The sequence below is a fragment of the Brachyhypopomus gauderio genome, chromosome 12 (assembly GCF_052324685.1).
Source record: "Brachyhypopomus gauderio isolate BG-103 chromosome 12, BGAUD_0.2, whole genome shotgun sequence".
Lineage (NCBI taxonomy): Eukaryota > Metazoa > Chordata > Actinopteri > Gymnotiformes > Hypopomidae > Brachyhypopomus > Brachyhypopomus gauderio.
Window position 1 is genome coordinate 15,247,470 of NC_135222.1, and position 20,012 is coordinate 15,267,481.

At 39.6% G+C, this 20,012-nt stretch overlaps 2 protein-coding genes across 3 annotated transcripts in view; one reads left to right on the plus strand and one right to left on the minus strand.

Moving 5' to 3' along the window:
- LOC143527889 (globoside alpha-1,3-N-acetylgalactosaminyltransferase 1-like) overlaps nt 1-20,012 on the plus strand; it is a 204,937-nt gene that overhangs the window by 115,853 nt on the left and 69,072 nt on the right. The window lies entirely within an intron of this gene.
- LOC143527887 (NACHT, LRR and PYD domains-containing protein 12-like) lies at nt 5,697-15,683 on the minus strand. 2 transcript variants are annotated; one of them, XM_077023246.1, is made up of 9 exons: nt 15,523-15,683; nt 14,259-14,535; nt 12,966-13,079; nt 10,546-12,069; nt 10,293-10,389; nt 9,303-9,473; nt 8,000-8,173; nt 7,203-7,249; nt 5,697-7,046 (listed from the first exon to the last, which is right to left on the minus strand). In XM_077023246.1, the coding sequence occupies exons 2-9, from the start codon at nt 14,524-14,526 to the stop codon at nt 6,508-6,510; spliced, it is 2,934 nt and encodes a 977-aa protein (XP_076879361.1). In that variant the 5' UTR covers nt 14,527-14,535; nt 15,523-15,683; the 3' UTR covers nt 5,697-6,507. The 2 variants fall into 2 exon arrangements, with proteins under 2 accessions (XP_076879361.1, XP_076879362.1); XM_077023247.1 differs by lacking the exon at nt 10,546-12,069 and having other exon boundaries at nt 15,523-15,677.

Genomic DNA, 20,012 nt, shown 5'->3' on the forward strand with positions numbered 1-20,012 from the left:
ATACTTTATTCATCATTCATCACAGACCAGTATTATATTGGTGGATCATTCTCAGCACTGTAGTGATGCTGACATGGTGGTGTGTTAGGGTGTGAGTGGATCAGAAGACACAGCAGTGCTGAACTGAGAATCGTCCACCAACCAAAAATGTCCAAACAGCATTCTGTGGGCAGCATCCTGTGACCACTGATGAAAGACCAGCAGCAGATGAGCTATCATCTCTGACTCTGACAAGCAAGGTAAAAGTGTTTAGAGTGAACTTTGAGTGGATACAGTTTTTAAATATTCCAGCAGCACTGATATATCTGATCCATTGGGCCATGTGGGGGTCCTGAACATTGATCAACAAGGTAATACAGAAAATCAGATGTACAGTCTATAATTGTACATCTAAAAAGTACACCTATACAATAAGCAGAACTAATGAAATAGACACTGAGTGTAGAAACAAGGAGGTGTACACACAAGGTGGGTATAACTACATTCTTTGTAGAATTTACTTTCATCTATCATCACAAAATGGTGTGGGCCACCAACACGCAGTCTTCCACGCTGACGAAGTTTTGTCATCCCTGAGATGCACACTTTGAGCACAGACATGTTGCCATGGTAAGAACATTGTTATTATTACTACTTAATTCAACTTTAATTGGAAAATCATTTGAAGTGAGTTTAAACACTACAGGACTGTAACATTCTTACTTTTCTCAGTGTGGATGTCATCTTGGTGAGAGTTCTGCTACTGCCTGCAACTCCATCCTCAATAAGATCCATCTGTCTCAGTCTCAGTCCCTGAGAAAATCTTTACATTTTATATTCTGTAATTTGTAGCCATACTGTTATTATAGCTGCTGTTCATTAGTATTAATAGTCAAATAATTTCTTAGTGACCCTTAAATTACAAAATATATTTTCTATATTTTATACAAAGGAAATACAATAGCTTACCTGTAGATGAACTCTATGTGCTGTAGAAGAGATAACCGGGAACGAAAAAACATAGACCCTTTCGGACAGAAGAGGTAACATCGGTACGATGATGCGCATTTCTTGTGCAGCACCTAGCAATATTTGTTTGGACAACCAAAGCAACAAATCTTATGTGAAGTAGTTTACACTGAATGCAACACACTACAACGCATTTAACGTCCATGTTTTAAAAACAACCATCAAAATCTCACCATTGATATCCGTCTCCCTGGGACCGTTTGTGTAATTTCATTTTTTTTCTTGCATGAGTTGCATCTCATTGCTCTGCGCAAAATCTCTTTTTTCTGCATCCATCGCACAATTTTGCATCTGTTTCGAAGGTTATCCTGTCCTCGTAACAACCCAAGAATTTTTATTTTAATTAATGACATCTTCCAAGCCACTATGAGCTGTTCAGAAAACCTGTTCAAATTTTATCTATCCGGAAATCGCTCCGTTCCCGCGTTTGACCTGGACGATCTGGAGTCACGTGATACAGCGCCGTACTGTACAGAGTAATTTCAGACAGGGAGAGTAAAGAAGAGCTTTTCCCTGCTACAAAGAGGTAAGTCAAGGTAACGATGTTACCTCGTTAACACCATAACGATGTTTGGCATTTTATTGTGGCATGTAAACTATGTAAACGTAAAAATCTTGTTCTTTAATCTTACCTGTAGCAGAGTAAACATTAGCAGCTGTAAGTGCGAGTTCATTAGCATACACCATTGCGCTGCTAGTTCAACGATTAGCATAGCCAGAACGCACTGATCCTTAACTAGGCAGATAGCAATAGGTAGCATAACTTTGGTTAGTTGAATACATGGAAATGTAGCTGTCTATAAAATAGACCAACACAACATGCATGGAAATGTATTTAAATATGGAACAACCGAAACAGCCGTTTTATTAGCTACTAATTGCAGTTTAGTGTTACCTTATGATTTAACTCTCCTAGATGGATAATCGTGGACGGAATCAAAAAAGCCTATCTCCAAAACATGTGATGCAAAGTCATGTACTTCTGACGTGACTTCAAGCAAAGGATCTGGTATTCAGTCACCAGAACCAGTGGGAACACTGGTTGGCCAAAAAGCACAAATGGGGCATACTCGGAAGACTGCTCCATGATGTTAGAAAACGGTATAAAAGTCAATGTTAATGAAATCGTTTTGATCAGCATTCTAAATTTTGCAGCACTGAACACCTGATGGCTGTCTAGCTTTTTTACTGATAAAATAAAATGCAGAGAAATTGTATATTTATATGTATTGATATTGGCATGTAGTATGTTTTATAAGTTGCTTTATCAAAGTTGCATGTTTATTCATACATGCTGTTTTTTTTATTAACTATGTACATTTGACAAAAAATAAACCCATGTTCAATGCCCAAACTTGTGATTCCTGTACTCCTCTGTTTAGGCATTCTTATACATATGGCAATCCTACTTTACTTAAAGTCAAGTTTGTTGACAGTGCAGTGGACGGATGCCATTGTCTAAGAATGCCCCCAAGCCTATGTTACCTTCTGGTTCTGCCTTATTTAGCCAGGCTGTAATAATTTAACTTAATGCCGGAGTTGCTGCCACACTCCAGAAATGTTTATAATTTCACCTGTCCTGTATATGTCCTCATACAAAGCTAATTTTCCCTGTTTCATTTCTCCACATGGCTGCCCACCTGCTTGAGGAATAATGAGATGAGGAGACCAGCGATCCATCCTGGGCCGGCCACCTCCTGCCTAACCGGATGCCTACATCATGATGGACATTATTACATCTTTTTCCTTTTCTTTCTCTTCTTTCTGTCTAAATTGTTGTTGTTGTCATGGTGACCGGTGTCGGCCAGAGGAGGATGGCTTCCCCCCCTGAATCCTCTCAAGGTTTCTTCCTCATGCAAAAAACTAGGGAGTTTTTCCTTGCCACTGTCGCCTTTGGCTTGCTCACTGGGGGCTAGGACTCGGCACTTGTAAAGCTGCTTTGTGACAACTGTTGTAAAAAGCGCTATATAAATAAAATTTGATTGATTGATTGATTGATGGCATTTCATTCATATTAATTTATTTCATGAAACCATTTTTAACAAGACTGTGTAAAGAACCCTTAATTGAGGCAAAAGGAAGTGACTCCTGAGAACGGGGAGTTCCTGGTATCAGACTTGGCTATGAGTGGCGCCACAGAGGAAAGACGGAGGGTGACGATAGCGGGAACAGACTATATGTGAATGCCGATCATGGGTTCAGGAGGAATTTCGCTGGTTTGTCCGAACGACGAGGCTGACGGATTGTAAACTGACCGTGCCGCCTGGCGTATGTAGAGATGCGGTTAACCGGGAGGCGCTGTTGGATGCACCCAGGGCGAAGACTTCCCAAACCAAGCTGGGTCAGTCTATCCTTGGTTAGACTCTTTATAGAGATATACTCCCGTGATGATGAACTGATTACGCCTTCCCCTTTCCCCCTGTTTGGGTTGAGTTAGGTTTTAATGTGTGTTTCTCATAGTGGATTCCATGGGTGTTTAGTTTCTCTGTGTCCAAATTTACTCTAAATGTTGAGTGACTGCTAGCTTTTAACTTAACTTAGCTTTTAACTTTAACTTAAGCATCTTATAGCTATGTAGGAGGGCTGAGCTAGAGCTAGGCAATACATATATATGATAGTGTGCTCCATGTAAAGTGGGTGTGGTGTTGTGTAAGTCGGGTGGTTGATTTTGAGTGGGGGTTACTTTGTGGTGGTCATTAATATGGCGTGCAGTGCTAATGTGTGTAATTATACATTGAAGTGTGTGTGATAAATAAATCCTCAGCAGTCATCCGATAGTGTGTAGGACAACAGGGGATGTAATGAAACTTTTTACTGTTGTATTAAAATAAATGGTGTATTTTTATAGTATTAAGGTCCCTTTGAATCATTATTAAGTCCTCCTGGCCAGACCTTCCTGGCTTATCAAAGGTGGTGGCAGCGGTTAATTAGATAATTAATACCCAGGCAAAACCCAGGGATCTTATCCAGGGGTGGAAGGTAAGGTCGTAGATATGTTGGCAAAGCATCATTTTATCAGTCAGGTGGGAAGGGGTGATATAAGGGTGCAGTTGAGGACAGCCAAACTGAAGAGCTTGGAGGAAGCCATTACCTTAGCTACAGAGCTGGAATTGTTTTGAAAATGGGATTTAGAGAGGGAAGACTATGTGCCAGAGGAGTCTAAGGTCCAGAGTGTTCAGGCACGTTGTGAGAAGGGGGATGCTTACTGAGGTTCTGAAAGCTATTGACCATTTGACTCAGGAGGTTCAGAAGTTAAAGGAGGAAAGGGCCCACTCACCAAACTTTTATGTGGGGAATAGGGGGTCTAGGTTTAGGAGTGACTCAGACCCATCCAGTCGGCGGTGTTGGTGTTGTGGTGACCTTTGTCATATAAGCAGGAACTGTACAAAGGCAAAGCTGTCGGTAAACTAGAACGGGTGGGTGTTCCGGGCTGCTCACCCACCCATCCAGATATGTCCAGTCAGCCGCTATTGTGCTTGGAAAGTGCTGGTATGGGATTTTATATCCATGGAAAGGTATTAGAACAGCCTGCCAATTGCCTTATAGATACAGGGGCACAAGTGTCTCTCTTAAGCAGCACGTTCATTTCTGATTTGCAGGTTAATGCTCAAGCAGAATTACAGACTTATAAGGGGAAGGTGCGGGTGGCTAATGGGGAGCTGTTGGACATTCTTGGGCCTTGGGAGGGCCCTTGTGTTTTCGACGTGTTACGGGTGAAGCTCCAATTTCTAGTTTGTAGAGATATTAACCAGTCAGTTTTGTTGGGTACTGATTTCCTGTCCAAGTTTGGGGCTGTCATCAATTTTAAATCAAATACCTGTTCACTCTTAGGAAAGAGTCTGCCGTTGCTCGGGGCGTTTGGGAGAGGTGAGGTTGGGAAGGTTGTGGTTAAGGAAAGCGTAGTCCTTTCACCCGTTCTGAAGTAGTGGTACCTGGATTGGTGCCATGGGTACAGTTGGGTGAGGTTTATGGTCTGTTGGAGCCCAGTGAAGTGCTCTTAGAAAGATATGACCTGCTTGTTGCTCGTTCTGTCGGTCAAGTTATTCAGGGAGAAATTCCTGTTAGAATCATGAATCATGAATCTCCACCGAACCAATAGAGTTGAAGACAGCCATGTCGTTAGGGGTTTTTACGTCGGATATAGAACTTTGTCAATCCCTTGACACTGCTGGAACAACCCCTGATGACCAAGTAGATAACATCATGAATAACCTGGGACTGTCTAATAGAGGCTTCAGCAGGGAATAGCTAGAGGCCGTTAAAGAACTGGTACAGTCAAATTTGTCTGTTTTTAGTATGGGCCCCCATGACCTTGGTAGAACCCCCCTCTGTTTGCACCGGATCAACACTAAAGATGCCCCACCCATTAGAATGGCCCCGAGGAGAGTGCCTATTCATTTCCAGGACGAGATGAACGGAGAAGTCCATGCCATGCTTGTAAACCTAAACAACACCTATTACTGTATTATAGGGCACAATACAGGGTATAATCACAAGTGACAAAACAACATATTTAGTTAAACTTTTTGCACAATGTTTTTGCACTGTTTGCATTTGTATGACTTTATAAATGATGAAAAAGACAAGGACAAAATTATGAAAAACAGTTGGTTTAATAGAATGCAAGTTTACATTTAACCAGAGGCTTTCTTTATGCTTTTTTTTTAACCCTGGTCAGAAAGTGCCACTTAACTGCATTTGCACAGACAGTGAGATTGACCATTATAATACTTATCTCTGTGTAATAAAAGTCTCTTCTCTAAGTGAGTGACACTGTTTTGTTTTGTCCTCATACAAGAATGTAAATTTGAACAAAAATAGTACCAGAAACTACTATGAAAATATTTAATAATTCTAACAAAAGCTGAAAAATGAAAATAGGAATCTGTAGTTCACACATTCAGCACATTAATTAGTTAGCAAATAAGATTTAGTTAATATTATATTGTTCAGGTGTTTGATAAATAATACTTGTATAAAAGAAAATGTATTTCCCAAATTAGGTTTGTTTCTTGCACAAACCAGTTCACTGTCTGCCTGACGAAACCAGGAAAATATTTCACAAATATGTTTTTTGCTAGCAAATATTTATTCACAGACTCCGTGCTGGATCTAGGGGAGAGCACAATAAAAAAAATTACAAAAATACAAAGCATAAAATAATATGCATAACCCACTCTCCCTGAATCCAGTGGTGCATCTCCTCTCTCTCTCTCTCTCTCTCACACACACACACACACACACAATCTACTTTGGGAGAGAACAAACTGGAACGAAATCTCAAGCTTAACGATAATATAATAAAAACATTATAGTAAACATGCAAACATTCCTTCAGGACCAAACCTCTCTCACTACTCTTTGTAAATGCAAAAATCCCATCCTGTTTTGGAGCCACTGAGCCACTGAAGAGAATGAGTTAAAATGTTTTCTTCAGTCTTTTCCCAAAGCTTCAGACGTATTACTTGACTTGTATTTTATCCAGGACACAGGAAGCTATTATATCTGACACACATAAATTGAGGAGTTGGACGTCCAAATCCTAAACCCTGCATAGAGAGCCTCAGTGAAAGTTGAGTGGAATGTGTGTATGTGGGTCAGTGTGTGTCTCTCAGAGGAGATGTTGTAGAAGGACAGAGTGCCAGCCTGCCAGTCTAGATACACTCCTGCTCTGTTAGAATGGAATGTACTGGCTGGTATTTCTATTCTCTTCTTGTTGTGCCATGCAGAATAACCATTATTAGTGCATATCACACTCCAGGACTTTTCATTCCATCCAAAGACACAGTCGCCACTATCTCGTTGCTGGGTGATTCCTTTATATGCCACTCCTATTGCAATGCCTGCCCCACTCCACTCAGCTTCCCAGTAACAGCGTCCAGACAAACTGTCCCTACACAAGAACTGCTCTGACCAGTAATCATATCTCTCTGGATCACAAGAATGTGAGGACTGCTTTTTCACCCATGTCACCTTTCTGTTCCCCTCTTCTACCAGAACATGTGCTGCCTCTGGGTCCAGTGTGAGTTCACAGCCATCTGCACAAAAGAGGAAATACAGCAAAGAACATCTTCAGTGTGCATGTGTGTGTGTGTGTGTGTGTGTGTGTGTGTGTGTGTGTGTGTGTGTGTGTGTGTGTGTGCGCGCGTGCATTAATGTGCATGTATGAACTAGATGAATACCCATGAACAAACATTTTTTTAGGCCTTGTTTGATCCTGTTCTTCCCTGCATGTTCCATCCTAAAAACATGAAGAAAACAAACACTCAAATACTATATTTAAATTACTATATTGACTATATTTAAATGACTCAAATAACTATATTTATATGAACAATAGTTCATTGCTATTAATCCAGATCATGTGTATGGTAGTGGGGGGGGGGAGTGGAGCTGACTGCCCAGGGCCTGAGTAGGGAGAGGGGCCCATTTTGCTCATGTGCCTTTTTTACTGGCATTTATAGGGGCCCACTGACATTGAGAGTGTTCAGGGCCCAGAATTTGCTGCTACGCTCCTGATCCAGATACACAGGAGACCAATATAACATAAAGCATAAAAATGGGTTTTAAGCTATCCCTTAAGCAAACATAGAATGCCAAGGGGAAGACTATTAAAACATTTAGGAGCACATAAAGCAAAAGCACATTTTTCCGAAGTGCTGGGAAACACATGGCTTCAGATCTCTGGCCCCCAAACTCCTCCTTGTGGTAGTTTCTAGTGATACTGAACTAAGATGCAAACATTTCTCTTACGCTCTAGGTAGGTTGTTCAGGGCTGACAGACACTGCACTCGTTATTTTCTTAAATAATATTAGGAGTCGTTAACAATCTCACTCACTACACCAGAAACATCCAAACTCAAACACAGAATGTATTTATTACAACTGAAATAATCTTTAGAAATATTCAACATGCATTTGTCTCCAAGACAAATTTTTATGTTTCTGCTCTACAATTACAATTCAATACCCTTTCAGAAACTCAACATACTTGAGTATTTCCAGTTTGAATTGTGGATCCTCCAGTCTAGCAGAGAGCAGCTTCACTCCTGAGTCTCCTGGGTGGTTGTAGGTCAGATCCAGTTCTTTCAGATTTGAGGGGTTTGAGCTCAAAGCTGAAGCCAGAGAAGAACAGCCTTTCTCTGTTACCATGCAACCAGATAATCTGCAGAAAGTAGGGGAATAAGTAATATGTTAGGGTGACCATATTTTCATTTGGGAAGACCAGGACACCTTGGAGCAGGGGGGGGGGGGGGGGGGGGGGGGGGGGGTGTTGTTGCATGTTGCCTGTGTACTGACGGTCCCGCTGTCTACATTCTGATTAAAAACAAGGCTGCCCTCACTGAATGTTAAAATTGGGCGTTTTGAAAATAAACAACCATTAAATAATGTGATAAAAAAGCGAATTATTTCGAATAATTTCGAGTACATGTATAAATATTTAACTTAAGTTAAAATTAAAGTTTAAGGTGCTGGGAAATATTTAAATACACCTTGAAAGTGCTGTACAAGTGCTTGAATTTCACCTTGTAAAGGTGTATGAACCCTGCAAACATAACTTTGCATGAAGTTACAAAATTTGAGAGGTGCACGACATCGACGAGAGCGACATCGCGCGGAGCCCTCGCACCGTGATGACATCATTTTCGGTGCATGGACCCTCACGCCGGTCACGGCGCATCAAGTATAAACCTAGCTCAGGGATTACATCACACGCAGCCATGCACAGTGCCCTAGTGTCTGTAAATTAAAATTTTTATGGTTCAATGAAGGTAATTCAAAAAACAGGACATTTCCTCACCTAAAAACAAAAAAATCCCGGGATGAATTGAGTGATTCCATTTTTTTTCCCTGTGCTTGCACAATAAAAGTAACATTTACTTTGTTTCCACAATGTTTTTTATTTCTTTTTGTGTTTCTGAAAGCCAACAAGTTGCACTTTGGAATGACCTTATTATTGTATCATGTTTTTCATCTGAGTTTGTTCTACAGAATAAAATGTCTGATCCCATCCCAGACTATTGATTCCATACTTTTTGCCAGGGGTTGAACATACTTGGGCAGTCAGAGATGTTTTCCAAGCATGAGTAGCTGTCAGCAGAGAGGTTCAGCTCAAAAAGATATAGTGGGCTCATACAAACAAAGCAAGTGTTAGCACTCATCCTCACTCTGACAGAAATCTCATGCCTTTTTTTTTTACCTCATTTGCGTTTGTGACCCTGAAAGGAAACTTCCATATCTTATTTTGACTTTATTTCCTACATTATTGTACAACTTGTAATCAAGAAACGTACCTGAGAATTTCCAGTTTACAGTGTAAACTCATCAGTCCAGCAGAGAGCAGTTCCACTCCTGAATCCTGCACATCATTGTTACTCAAGTCAAGCACTCTCAGTACTGAATGTGACTTGAAGACTGATGCCAGTAATTCACAGCTCTCCTTACTCAGGTAACAGCAGTCCAATCTTCAAAGCACATATTGTATGAACACAAAGATTCAGAGTAGTATCTAAGCAATAACAGACGCTTCCGATTTATACTGTAGTATATGGTTATTAGAGCTGCTGTACATACTCAAACATTTTTTTATAGGTAAATCACATATAAAGAGTACTGTGCTAATATCTAAGGTGACCAGTGTGACGGGCAGGGTGAGCGACTAAAAAGGAAGCGATCACGCCAAGTCTGAGGGAAAAAGGATGGTTTAATTGAAAGTGCGCAAACCAAAAACCTGTGCAATAGATTCAAATCAAGGATATAATGACCAGCGGTCAACTGGTACAAAGACAAGACATATATAGGCAAACAACGACCCTCAGGTGAGACGGATCACGGGCTCCGCCCACCTGAGGGACGCACACGACGTAACAAAACAACAGCCGCTGTGGACGGAGGCGACTGGTAGGGGGCCGCCTCACCGTGACAACCAGTAAATTCATTTTTAAGTTGTTTATCGTTTAAGCTGTGTTTTAACAGTTGTATATTCTGTAAGTGCTTCTGTAAGGGTGTCTAATTTGAAATAGCTATTTTGTTGATAGAACCTCTTCCTGAACTTCAAATATACTTATACATAAAGATATTTACATTTCCAAATCAACATTTAGTGCTGTTAGCTTATAGATATTGGGTGCCAAAGATGTGGCACAGTAAGTACAACCAAAAGACAGCACCGTTTTGCAATAAATAAATGCATGAAAGGATTTGTAGGCTACTCCATAGTATTGCAAATGTTGCAAGCAAATGGTATCAATCGAAATTGCAGTATTTCTAAAAGTTATACTTACATAGCTTGTCTTGTATTTTTCACCACACTCAGGAGTCTAGTCAGTCCTTCATGTGATGGTCTGTATTTCCTCAACTCAAATTTCTTGTGAATCTCATCTGACATCAGCAACACAAACACCAGAGCTGACCATTGTGTAGCCTAAAGTGTCTGTGCTGAGAGATTACCTGAGTTCAGGTATTTCTGGATTTCACTTGTAATTGAGTTATCATTCAGTTCACTCAAACAGTGTAAGAGATTCAGGCTTTTGTCACCTGAGACCTCCTTCAGTTTCTCCTTAATGTAGTCAGTTGTGTTTCTAACACTCCATTCTGTGATCTTCAAACTTGGCAGAAGTTCCTTTAGCTCACTCTGATTGGCCTTCAGAGAGAAGCCAAGGAGGAAACGGAGAAAAAGGTCCATTTGTCCATTCTCATTCTGCAAGGCCCTTTTTATTGCATATCTGTGGATATCTCCTAACTCTTTGTTCCTCCATGTTAGCTTGTTCCAGAATGTTCCCTGTTTAAATGCATTCAGTTTTTTCTTACAGTGTGAATGATGCACATATAAAGCTGCAAGACTTTCCTGAATACTTAGATGCACAAAGCTAAAGATGTTCTTCTCAGAAATCCCCTCCTGCGGATTGAAAATCTGAGTGCAAACTCCTGAAAACACAACACCATCTCTGACATCGATATCACATTTCTTAAGATTTTCTTCATAGAATATCAGAGTACCATGCTCAAGGTTTTGGAAGGCCAGTTTACCAAGCTTCAAAATGATGCGCTCAGTATCATCTCTACTTATAGCCTCCTCAGAGTATTTCCTTTTCATTAAGTTTTTCTGCTGAAGTAGGAAGTTTGTGTACATCCCTGTAAGTGTTGATGGGATTTCCTTACTGTTCTCCAGCCCCATTAGTGATTTAAGCACAGTGGCAGAAATCCAGCAGAAGACTGGTATTTGACACATGGTGTGTAGGGTTCTTGATTTCTTTATGTGCGATATCATTTTCATTTTTAATTCCTGATTGTGATTACAGTATTTGTTGAAGTACATCTCCTTTTGTTCATCATTGAATCCTTGCACTTCTGTCACTAAGTCAGTGTAGTCTCTGGGAATCAGATGGGCGGCTGCGGGTCGGCAGGTTATCCAGATGAGAGCGAAAGGAAGGAGGTTTCCATTGACAAGATTAGTGATCAGAGTGCCCAGTGAGGCCTTCTGGTTGACATCTTTCAGTTCCTCACAGTTTTCAAAGCACAGAGAAAAGCAGCATTCATCAAGCCCGTCAAAAATAAATAAAACTTTGCCATCTTCCTCTGGGAGGGTTTTCAAACTAGTCGTTGAAGAGAAAAAACATTGATTCAGTAATTCCATTAAACTGAACTTTTGCTTTTTCTTTAAATTCAGTTCACGGAAGGGGAGAGAAAAAACAAAGTGTATGTCTTGGTTTTCTCTTTGCTTTGCCCAGTCAAGTATGAATTTGTTCACTGACACAGTTTTGCCCACTCCTGCAATTCCCATTGTCAGCACTTTTCTATACCGTCGACTTTTATCAGACTGGACCTTGAAAATGTCACTGCATTTGACATAAGTTTCCTCACCACCAGGTTTGATGTGTGACATTTCAATCTGCATCACCTCATGCTCATGAATGACTCCTCCACTCTCATTTTCCACTATTATAAGATCTGTGTAGATGTCATCCAAGAACTTCTTATGGCCTCGCAGTGAACTCCCAATGAGTACACGTTCATATGTGTGGGTCAGAGTAGTCATCAACTTGATTCTTTCTTGTTGTTCTTGTTGGAGAAGAATGATAGATGTTTTAAGGAGTTTAAAAACATTTTTAAACATTTTGCATTTGGTTTTAAAAACACTTTTGCATTTTAGTGTCATGACTGCATCCAGGTTTACATTTCAAACAAAAGTCAAATATGAAATATAACATCTCAAACAACATTTAGTCTTACATTAAGGTCCTCCCTGTATTACATGAGACACATAATCTGCAGAAAACTATTTTAGTCCACCTGAACTTATTTGTACCAATCTGAGCCAGAAGTAGTTTCAGGATTAGTGTCTGATGGAGTGTCAATTATTGGTTGTGTATGTGCGTGCTCTCACTGAATGGCTTCAGGAACTTTGAAAAAAGGAATGGTGTTAAAAAATACAATTATGGTTAAAGTAATAATATGGAGTGCATTTTTTATTTTACTGTGATGTTGCAGTTGGGCTGATGTTAGCTTGTTTGCAATGCACAAGATAATGATTAATATTGTTTTATTTGATAGTTGCTGAAAATATCGTGAGTTTCTGACATTTTCCTGATATTTTTGTGTGCTTGAACTCTCAAAGCTAAATGCTCTCATATGTGGTTTATTCCTTATAGCAATTTTCATATATTTCTGTACATGTGTATGTGTACATGTATCACCATTTGTTACTTTGGTGGAAAGACATTTTTGGGCCTGTTCAAGGTGGATGGAGCAGTGCAACAGGGGTGTGATATTTATATAGGAATTTAGCTTGGGTGCAGCCTAGTCATAATAAAATCATTTGAATCAAATGGCCTGGTCTTGTGAAGCTGCATTGATTTACATAGAGAAGGGAACTAATTGCCTGTCCTGTGCTGTCTGTCCCCTCTTGTTGTGTATGCAGTGATGCCACTCTGAAAATGACTTGCTACATTACATACCCTTATGTGTCTTCATAGTGTCACTTCGGCAAATGTGTACAGCAGGTTTTTTCATCACGTCAGTCGGAGTTGAAGTGAAGACATCTTTTGAATTCTCACCAGATATGTCCACAACTGTGAGACAGATAGGGGGCAAAAATTTGATCATGGATTTTACTGTTACTTTAATAATGAACACTGTTAATACATTAACAGATTTACCATTGTGTTATTTAATTTTCATCAACAAGCATGCTTTGACTGTGACTTTTTAGTCTTGAAGCTAATAATTATTGCACCTTCATCTTTTACAAAGCAAGAATTCAATTTGATGATCATTCAAAACAATATTCATGCTTTTTTAATGCTTGGATAGTACATGCTTTTTCACTTTTCAGTGGAATTTTTTATATGGGACCACAAAGATTTCTTTGATTTTCTTGAAACTGTTCCGTCAGAGGATTTTTTTTCTTTACTTTTGCAAACAAAAAAACCATCAGATGTTTATCTTAAACATTTAAAGGTATGTAATTTTTTTTTTGTTTGAGTTATGTCTTCCAATGTGGAGCCTAAAGTTTTAAATACATGGGTTCAATATGTGTATGTAAACCTGAATCAAACCATTCAATAGAAATGTGACAGTTGTGAGGGAAATTATGCCATTTTGCTAATGTCATTTAAGATTACAAAAGAACATTATGATTTAGTACATGTCCTTCTGATTAGCAGGAGTGTGAAGGTGGTTCAGTTTGTAATCATGCCCTTTGTATATGTGTAATCGGTGCCAGGAGAATGTGCAGAGACAGAAAGCACTATGATATCTGTCTCTCATCCCTCTGCTAAAGAGCTGACCATCAGCACTTTCTGTGTACAACTGATATATCGGTTTCATCCGCTAAAAAGAGGAAAGCTCCATATTAGGAGGAATACATATGTGAGACAAAAACAACCTGTTGTGTGTCAAAATGTTGGAACATGTGCTTAGGATAACCATAACATTGACTCGCCTGCATGCGCCTGTATTGAAGTCTGCACTCATCTGCAAAGTAGTATATATAGTATATATGGGGAGTCATGGCCTGGTGGTAAGGGAACTGGTCTTGTGACTGGAGGGTCGCAGGTTCGATTCCCAGACCTGAGACCATGACTGAGGTGCCCCTGAGCAAGGCCCTAACCCTCAATTGCTCACTTGTATAAAAATGAGATAAAAATGTAAGTCGCTCTGGATAAGGGTGTCTGCCAAATGCCATAAATGTATATACACGCCCTCACATTATTAACTTTGTTCATAGTAAATTAATTGTGATTCATTACCTTCTCTCGTTCTGGCCCGAAGTTCTTCAGCCAGTTGATTCTGATTCATTTCTTTCAGGGTGGCCAGCATTATCTCCACAGCTCCAACTGAACCATAAGTCTGCACCATCTTGTCAACAGTGACACATCTGTCATCTTTCTCCAGCAGAGCCTTTGGAATGTGTTTGAAATCTTTCACACCACTGGTCAGATGCCACTGGAACAATTTCAGTTCCTCTGTCTGCAGTTCTTGTAGAATGCCCAACAACTGCTTGGGAATGTTTGCCATCGTGCATCACTAGACAACAAGAAAGAAACTGACTACAGTTCAGTACTTTGATTATTTGTTCATTGAATTACATCATTTTAGGGAAGTAAATAACTGGACATTTAGACTGGTGTTTCCCAACCCTGTGTAACGATTTGCACAGGCAGACATGACGCAAATCCAGGTTTTTTAAATATTTATTAAAATAAACAAGACAGAACACTAAACAGGCAAAGCACGAGGCACGGGAAAATACAGACAAAAGAGGGACTAAAACTTAAACGAGACAGACAGGCAAATGACCAACAGTAACAAAAACGAATGCATTACAAAACATACACATAACAAAAAGCAAACGCAATAATAAGCAGACAATACACAAAACAGCTTAACTAACTGGGAGAACGGGAAACTAAGAACTAACGGAAAGAAATGCACTAGGTCAGGGACGAACTGAACTACAATAACAGAGAATCAACTGCCAACAGCGATGAAACACAGAACGAGCCAGGACACAATATTTACCATATTTCCTGTTAACTAATTTCTGTAGAAATAGTTAATGTTCTGTCTATACATTAGAACTAATCCAAAGCACCAAAGTTGCATTACTCACAATGACAGTATATATCACAGCATATATCTACTTGTAAATGACAGGATCCAGTGGTCTCAGACTTGTTATAACAACAAACATTAACACAGGGGAATATGGTAAAAGCTTCATGAAATAGGTTTCAGTGGCCAAGCAGCGAAACAAGTGTAGCCTAAGCTAGAATGGTGTAGAGCACAATATTGAACATCAGCAGTGGAACCTAAACCTGCTAAAACCTGCTAAAACCTACCACCTACCATGTAGGTGCACACATACACAAACAAATGCCTTCACCTTATTTGGGTTGAAAGTGTAAACCCTATATCCATTAAAAGAAAAAAGTAATAATATCCTTAAAAACTCAGAAGCTTATTAAGTTTTAAAACTTTATTTAAAGTAGATTAGCATGTTTTCAGACTTACCAGTTTTTCACAAGAATAAAGTCAAATTTGGTTTGGTTTCCTGGAGAACCAAAAGTCAGACTAACATTTCCAGTCACTCTACACACACACTGAGCTCTAAGCAGCCCTTTGTCAGATCAACGATATTTTGGGTGTGTGTGGGGGGGTGGTTGTGAGCATGCACGTGTCTCTGAACTAACATTCTGTCAAATATTTACTTGGCAGGGAAAAAAGCAGCTTATGTGTTCATGAACATTGCTCTTTTCCTGCTTATTTTTCTTTTTAATAAAAATATATTTTGTCACTCTCACTACATTTTATTGTGTCCCTACTGGTGCCTTTTTTCAAAGTGGTTCCCAACAAACAGTGAACGTCCCGGGGACGTTCGCGGACGTTCTTATTAGAGGTTTTTTATAACGTTCGCGATAGGACGTTCCTAGGCCATAACGGACGTTCCCAGCAGGTCCCCTCGAAGTCCTGGCGGAACGTTCCCAAAGATACATTCACAGGACGTTCGGTGACGTCCCCGTATAGTCGTTGAAATAACGTTATTTTTGTTACATTTAGAGAACGTTTGAGAACGTCCGGACGTGGTCCCGCGACCGTTGTCATGGTGCGTGCGTGAAAGGCAGTCAGCTGATTTAGAGTTTTACTCACTAGAGGATTAGCAAGCGGGAACATAAACGCACGAGCCGTCTTCTCGCGACGTAGGAACGTTAGCTAACATGAATATTCTGACAGAAGTCGTTATTTTAAATTCAAGGTGAGTCACCTACATTTGATTAAAATATGGTTAGCTAGTAAATACATATCTTAGTAAATTTATCTTCTGAGTTGCGGCTAATGTATGAGGTGATTTTAATAAACCCTCAGCTAACCCCTCTGGATAATCATAAAACCCGATCAGCAAAATCAAACAGTTGTACCAAAAACGGATGCCCATCTGTGGCTGGACATTATTTCTATATGGTCATGGCTAGAGCTAAATTATCACTACGCTACGCTACCAAATGATAAAGTTATATGAATCACTGCATTAAGACTTCAATAGTAAGTTACGTTAACTGATGTTGATGGTCTCAGCCACAGATAACAGCCGACGATAGCATTCGCTATAAGTAGCTAGCCACATTAACAAGTTAATGCCAACTATAGCTACCTAGCTGGGTTAGCATTGATTTGAGTAGCTGATGTTCTTCAAGCAAAATGTTCAAATTACTTCATTTATCGAACGCTTTATTATAACTAGAGGTCACAAAATTAAATGTTAACAAATGTGTATCTTTGTCTATTTTAGGCTTCACCCCAAGAAACGTGTGAAAAGGAGGCTTGAAACGGCGTTCAAAATGCGCACATCAGACACTTTTTTCGCATTTCAAATAAAAAATAATAACTTGTTTACAGCCTATCACTTCTTGTGTGTTCATTTTTATTCCATATGCAATACCCGGATTTACTAAATCAATAAAATCTAAGTTGTTTTAGAAGTAACATAAGAAGTAGACCTAAACAATTTAACACATAAGAGACGTTTAAAGGACGTTCCTTAAACGTCCGCTCATTGTCCTCTGGATGTTTCCAGGTGGTCCTACAAACGTCCTTTGTAACGTCCACTGAACGTCCCCTGAAACATTTTGGCGACCCTACAAAAAAACGTCCAGAGGACGTTCGCAGTGTTGGTTCGTGGGACGTCCTCGGGACGTTTTTTTGTTAGCTGGGTTGAGACTGCTGTTAGCACACTCAATCTAGCATGTAGCTACACATACTCTGAGGTGTATATGTAATAGTAAAAATATTAAATTCACTTCAGTTTTTCATTTCATTTTAATTTCTGTCAAAACAAGAGAGAGTATGTTGACTTGTTTGGACTGGTGTAGATAGTTTTTTTAATTATTATTATTTTGTTTGTTTTTTTTTACAAGTTTGGACTTTGACTTATCTTTGACTCTTATTGTTTGTCATTGTGGGATAGGGTGTTTAAAGGGTGTGCCTTTAAATCTAGGAGTGTTCTTGTTACAACTATGTGTCAGGTTTTATTGTCATTCCACATTCCTTGTACTTTGGCACGTTTCATGCCATTTATCCTGATCCATGGTGCCACACACACTTTGTTATTTCTTATACACAGTCTTTGTCTTGTTATCATGATATGTTAAATTTGGACCTTCTTGTTGTGTGTGTATTTAAGAGTGTGTGTAGTTTATATTCCTTGTTAGTCATTGATATCATTGTTTGATGTCATTGTTGGATGTAGCTCTCAGTGTTTAAAATGAATAAATGGCTAGTTGAGTTGAACCATTTCTTGCCTGCCTTGTGGTCTCTGTCATAAATATGCATCACAGAACATATTCACATCCCTTATCTTGCGACACAGTATGCTGTGGATTTGATTTGTAATGGATTACCCATTACTCTATGTAACTCTCTGCAGGTCGAGTTAGAATGAGACGGATGCATTCGCTGAGAGAAGCAAGATTTATTATGGGCAAATCTCAAGAACATGAAATCATTCAGAAAAACAGAGCCATTACTTACAATAACCGATGACACAAAATACCAAACACAGGGATTAAATACTCAGGCTTAACAAGCACGCAAACCAGGAAGAGGTGACAGAATTTAACAAGAGACGGGACGAGAAATGAACAGGAGGGAATGAAATAATTTTCTTGTGCAGTAAAATGTCCCATACAGCACCAAACTACTAGGCATTTTTAGCCGACTGGCCACCTGATAAACTAGTCACTCTAGCCCAAATCAATTATAGATAACGTGAGGACGACCACATACAAATAATTAAGGTAGAGTTTGCAAATCAATGTGTTAAGCTGAACGTTTTCTGTTGTAGGCCTAAAGGTTTTGTTAGGCAACATAAATTAACACATTCATTTGTGAAAGAAGAAACAGGAAGTTCACCATTACCTGTGAAAAATCACTCACTAGCCTATAACTCCTTCTCGTACTTTTTGGTCTTTACTGTCTTAATTGTAGGCCTATATTGATTTACTAATTGCAAAATATATGCAACCAGCTCGTTGCCTGGTTTCATGCGGCTCCCCAGCCGGTCCACGCACTCACCTGCACTACTGGTCTGTGTCATGCCCTGGTTACCTCATCAGCTCTGAGGGCGACACACTGCTACATCTTTGTGCTGCGCGGTTTGTTTACAAGCCTAGCGAGCCGCTAACACTTTTAAAACCGGCGTAGTGGAAAATACGCATTTGACTGTCTTCACATGCTCACACGAGTTACTAATTCGCGATATAATACTTATTTTTTGTCCATGACACTCGCCCTCCTAAACAATCTACACTCAACACCCCCCGTCAGTACTTTGAAACATAAAACATAGATCAGCATAAAACATAGATCAGCCTTCTTCTACTCCATCCATGAGATAATGACAGGTGAAAATGACTCTTAGTTGATTTTTTTCCAACTTTGGGAATTTTTTTCTATTGACACAACACAACTTACAGCACCAGGTATACAAGTTTCTAAACATACAAAAAAAATTTCAACCTTCTAGCTGTAATAGTTTTAGAGATATTCACATTCAAATATTGCTATTTAGTCACTTTTGCAAAAGATGCGTCGGGGTGGGGTTGGTTACAAAAACGGCTGTAACTCTTGAAATATTGAACATGGAACAGAAATACTTATCTGCCTACAAATGGGGAAAGTTTGAAGGGATTCTGAGATGGTCAATCTAAATTTTGGTTGATTTGACATGGAATGACCCTGATGGGTTCTGGGCAGGTAAGATGCAATGTTCAACATCTAGCCATTGTGATGTCTAGACACACTAGGAGAGTAGTGAGCACCAGTCTCTTTGTTTTTACGTTTGGCAGGAAATGGTAGAATTTTGGTAGTTGTCACGGTACGGAGGGCCCCCTGTTGGTCAGCCCCGTCCACAGCAGCAATTGTCCTGTTTTTGTTGTGTTGTGTTTGTTCCTCAGGTGGGCGGGGCCTAAGATCCCCACCACCTGACAGTCGTTTGTCTGTCTATATATGTCTTGTCTTTGTACCAGATGGTTGACTGCTGGTTATTATATCCTTAATTTGGATCGTGTGACGGGTTTTGGTTTGCGCACGTTATACATTAAACCCTCCTTTTTCCCTGAGATTTCCTTTTTCGTTCGCACCCCTGCCAGTCACATGCTCAGATTCTCAGGAGTCATAACTTAATGTGCCCACCTGCTGCTACATTTTTATAATGTTATTATATAATGTTATTATATGTTATTTATAATTATTATTATATTCATCTTACAGAAATCCTTTTTCTGTTTTCATGTGTGCAGGTGTTGGCTAACCCACATCACTGGCTGTGCAGTGTAGTGTCTCATGTGGACACTGGGTGGACATGTCAGTTCATACATTATATGTGCTTATTTATAATAGCCTACTTTGTTTATCTTCAACCACTAATCAATGTTTAATTCACTAAAAGTTTCAGCAACTCAATTTTCAGACTCTACAAAAAAAACTGTAACCCACTATATGATTTC

Bases quoted from the DNA above. Each gene is read 5' to 3' on its own strand.
- LOC143527887 (XM_077023246.1), bottom strand. From the start codon at position 14,526: ATGGCAAACATTCCCAAGCAGTTGTTGGGCATTCTACAAGAACTGCAG. The intron at 8,174-9,302 runs GTACGTTTCTTG...TACTTTCTGCAG, and splicing joins TGTAAACTGGAAATTCTCAG to ATTATCTGGTTGCATGGTAA. The intron at 7,250-7,999 runs GTATGTTGAGTT...TCATGTTTTTAG, and splicing joins TTCAAACTGGAAATACTCAA to GATGGAACATGCAGGGAAGA.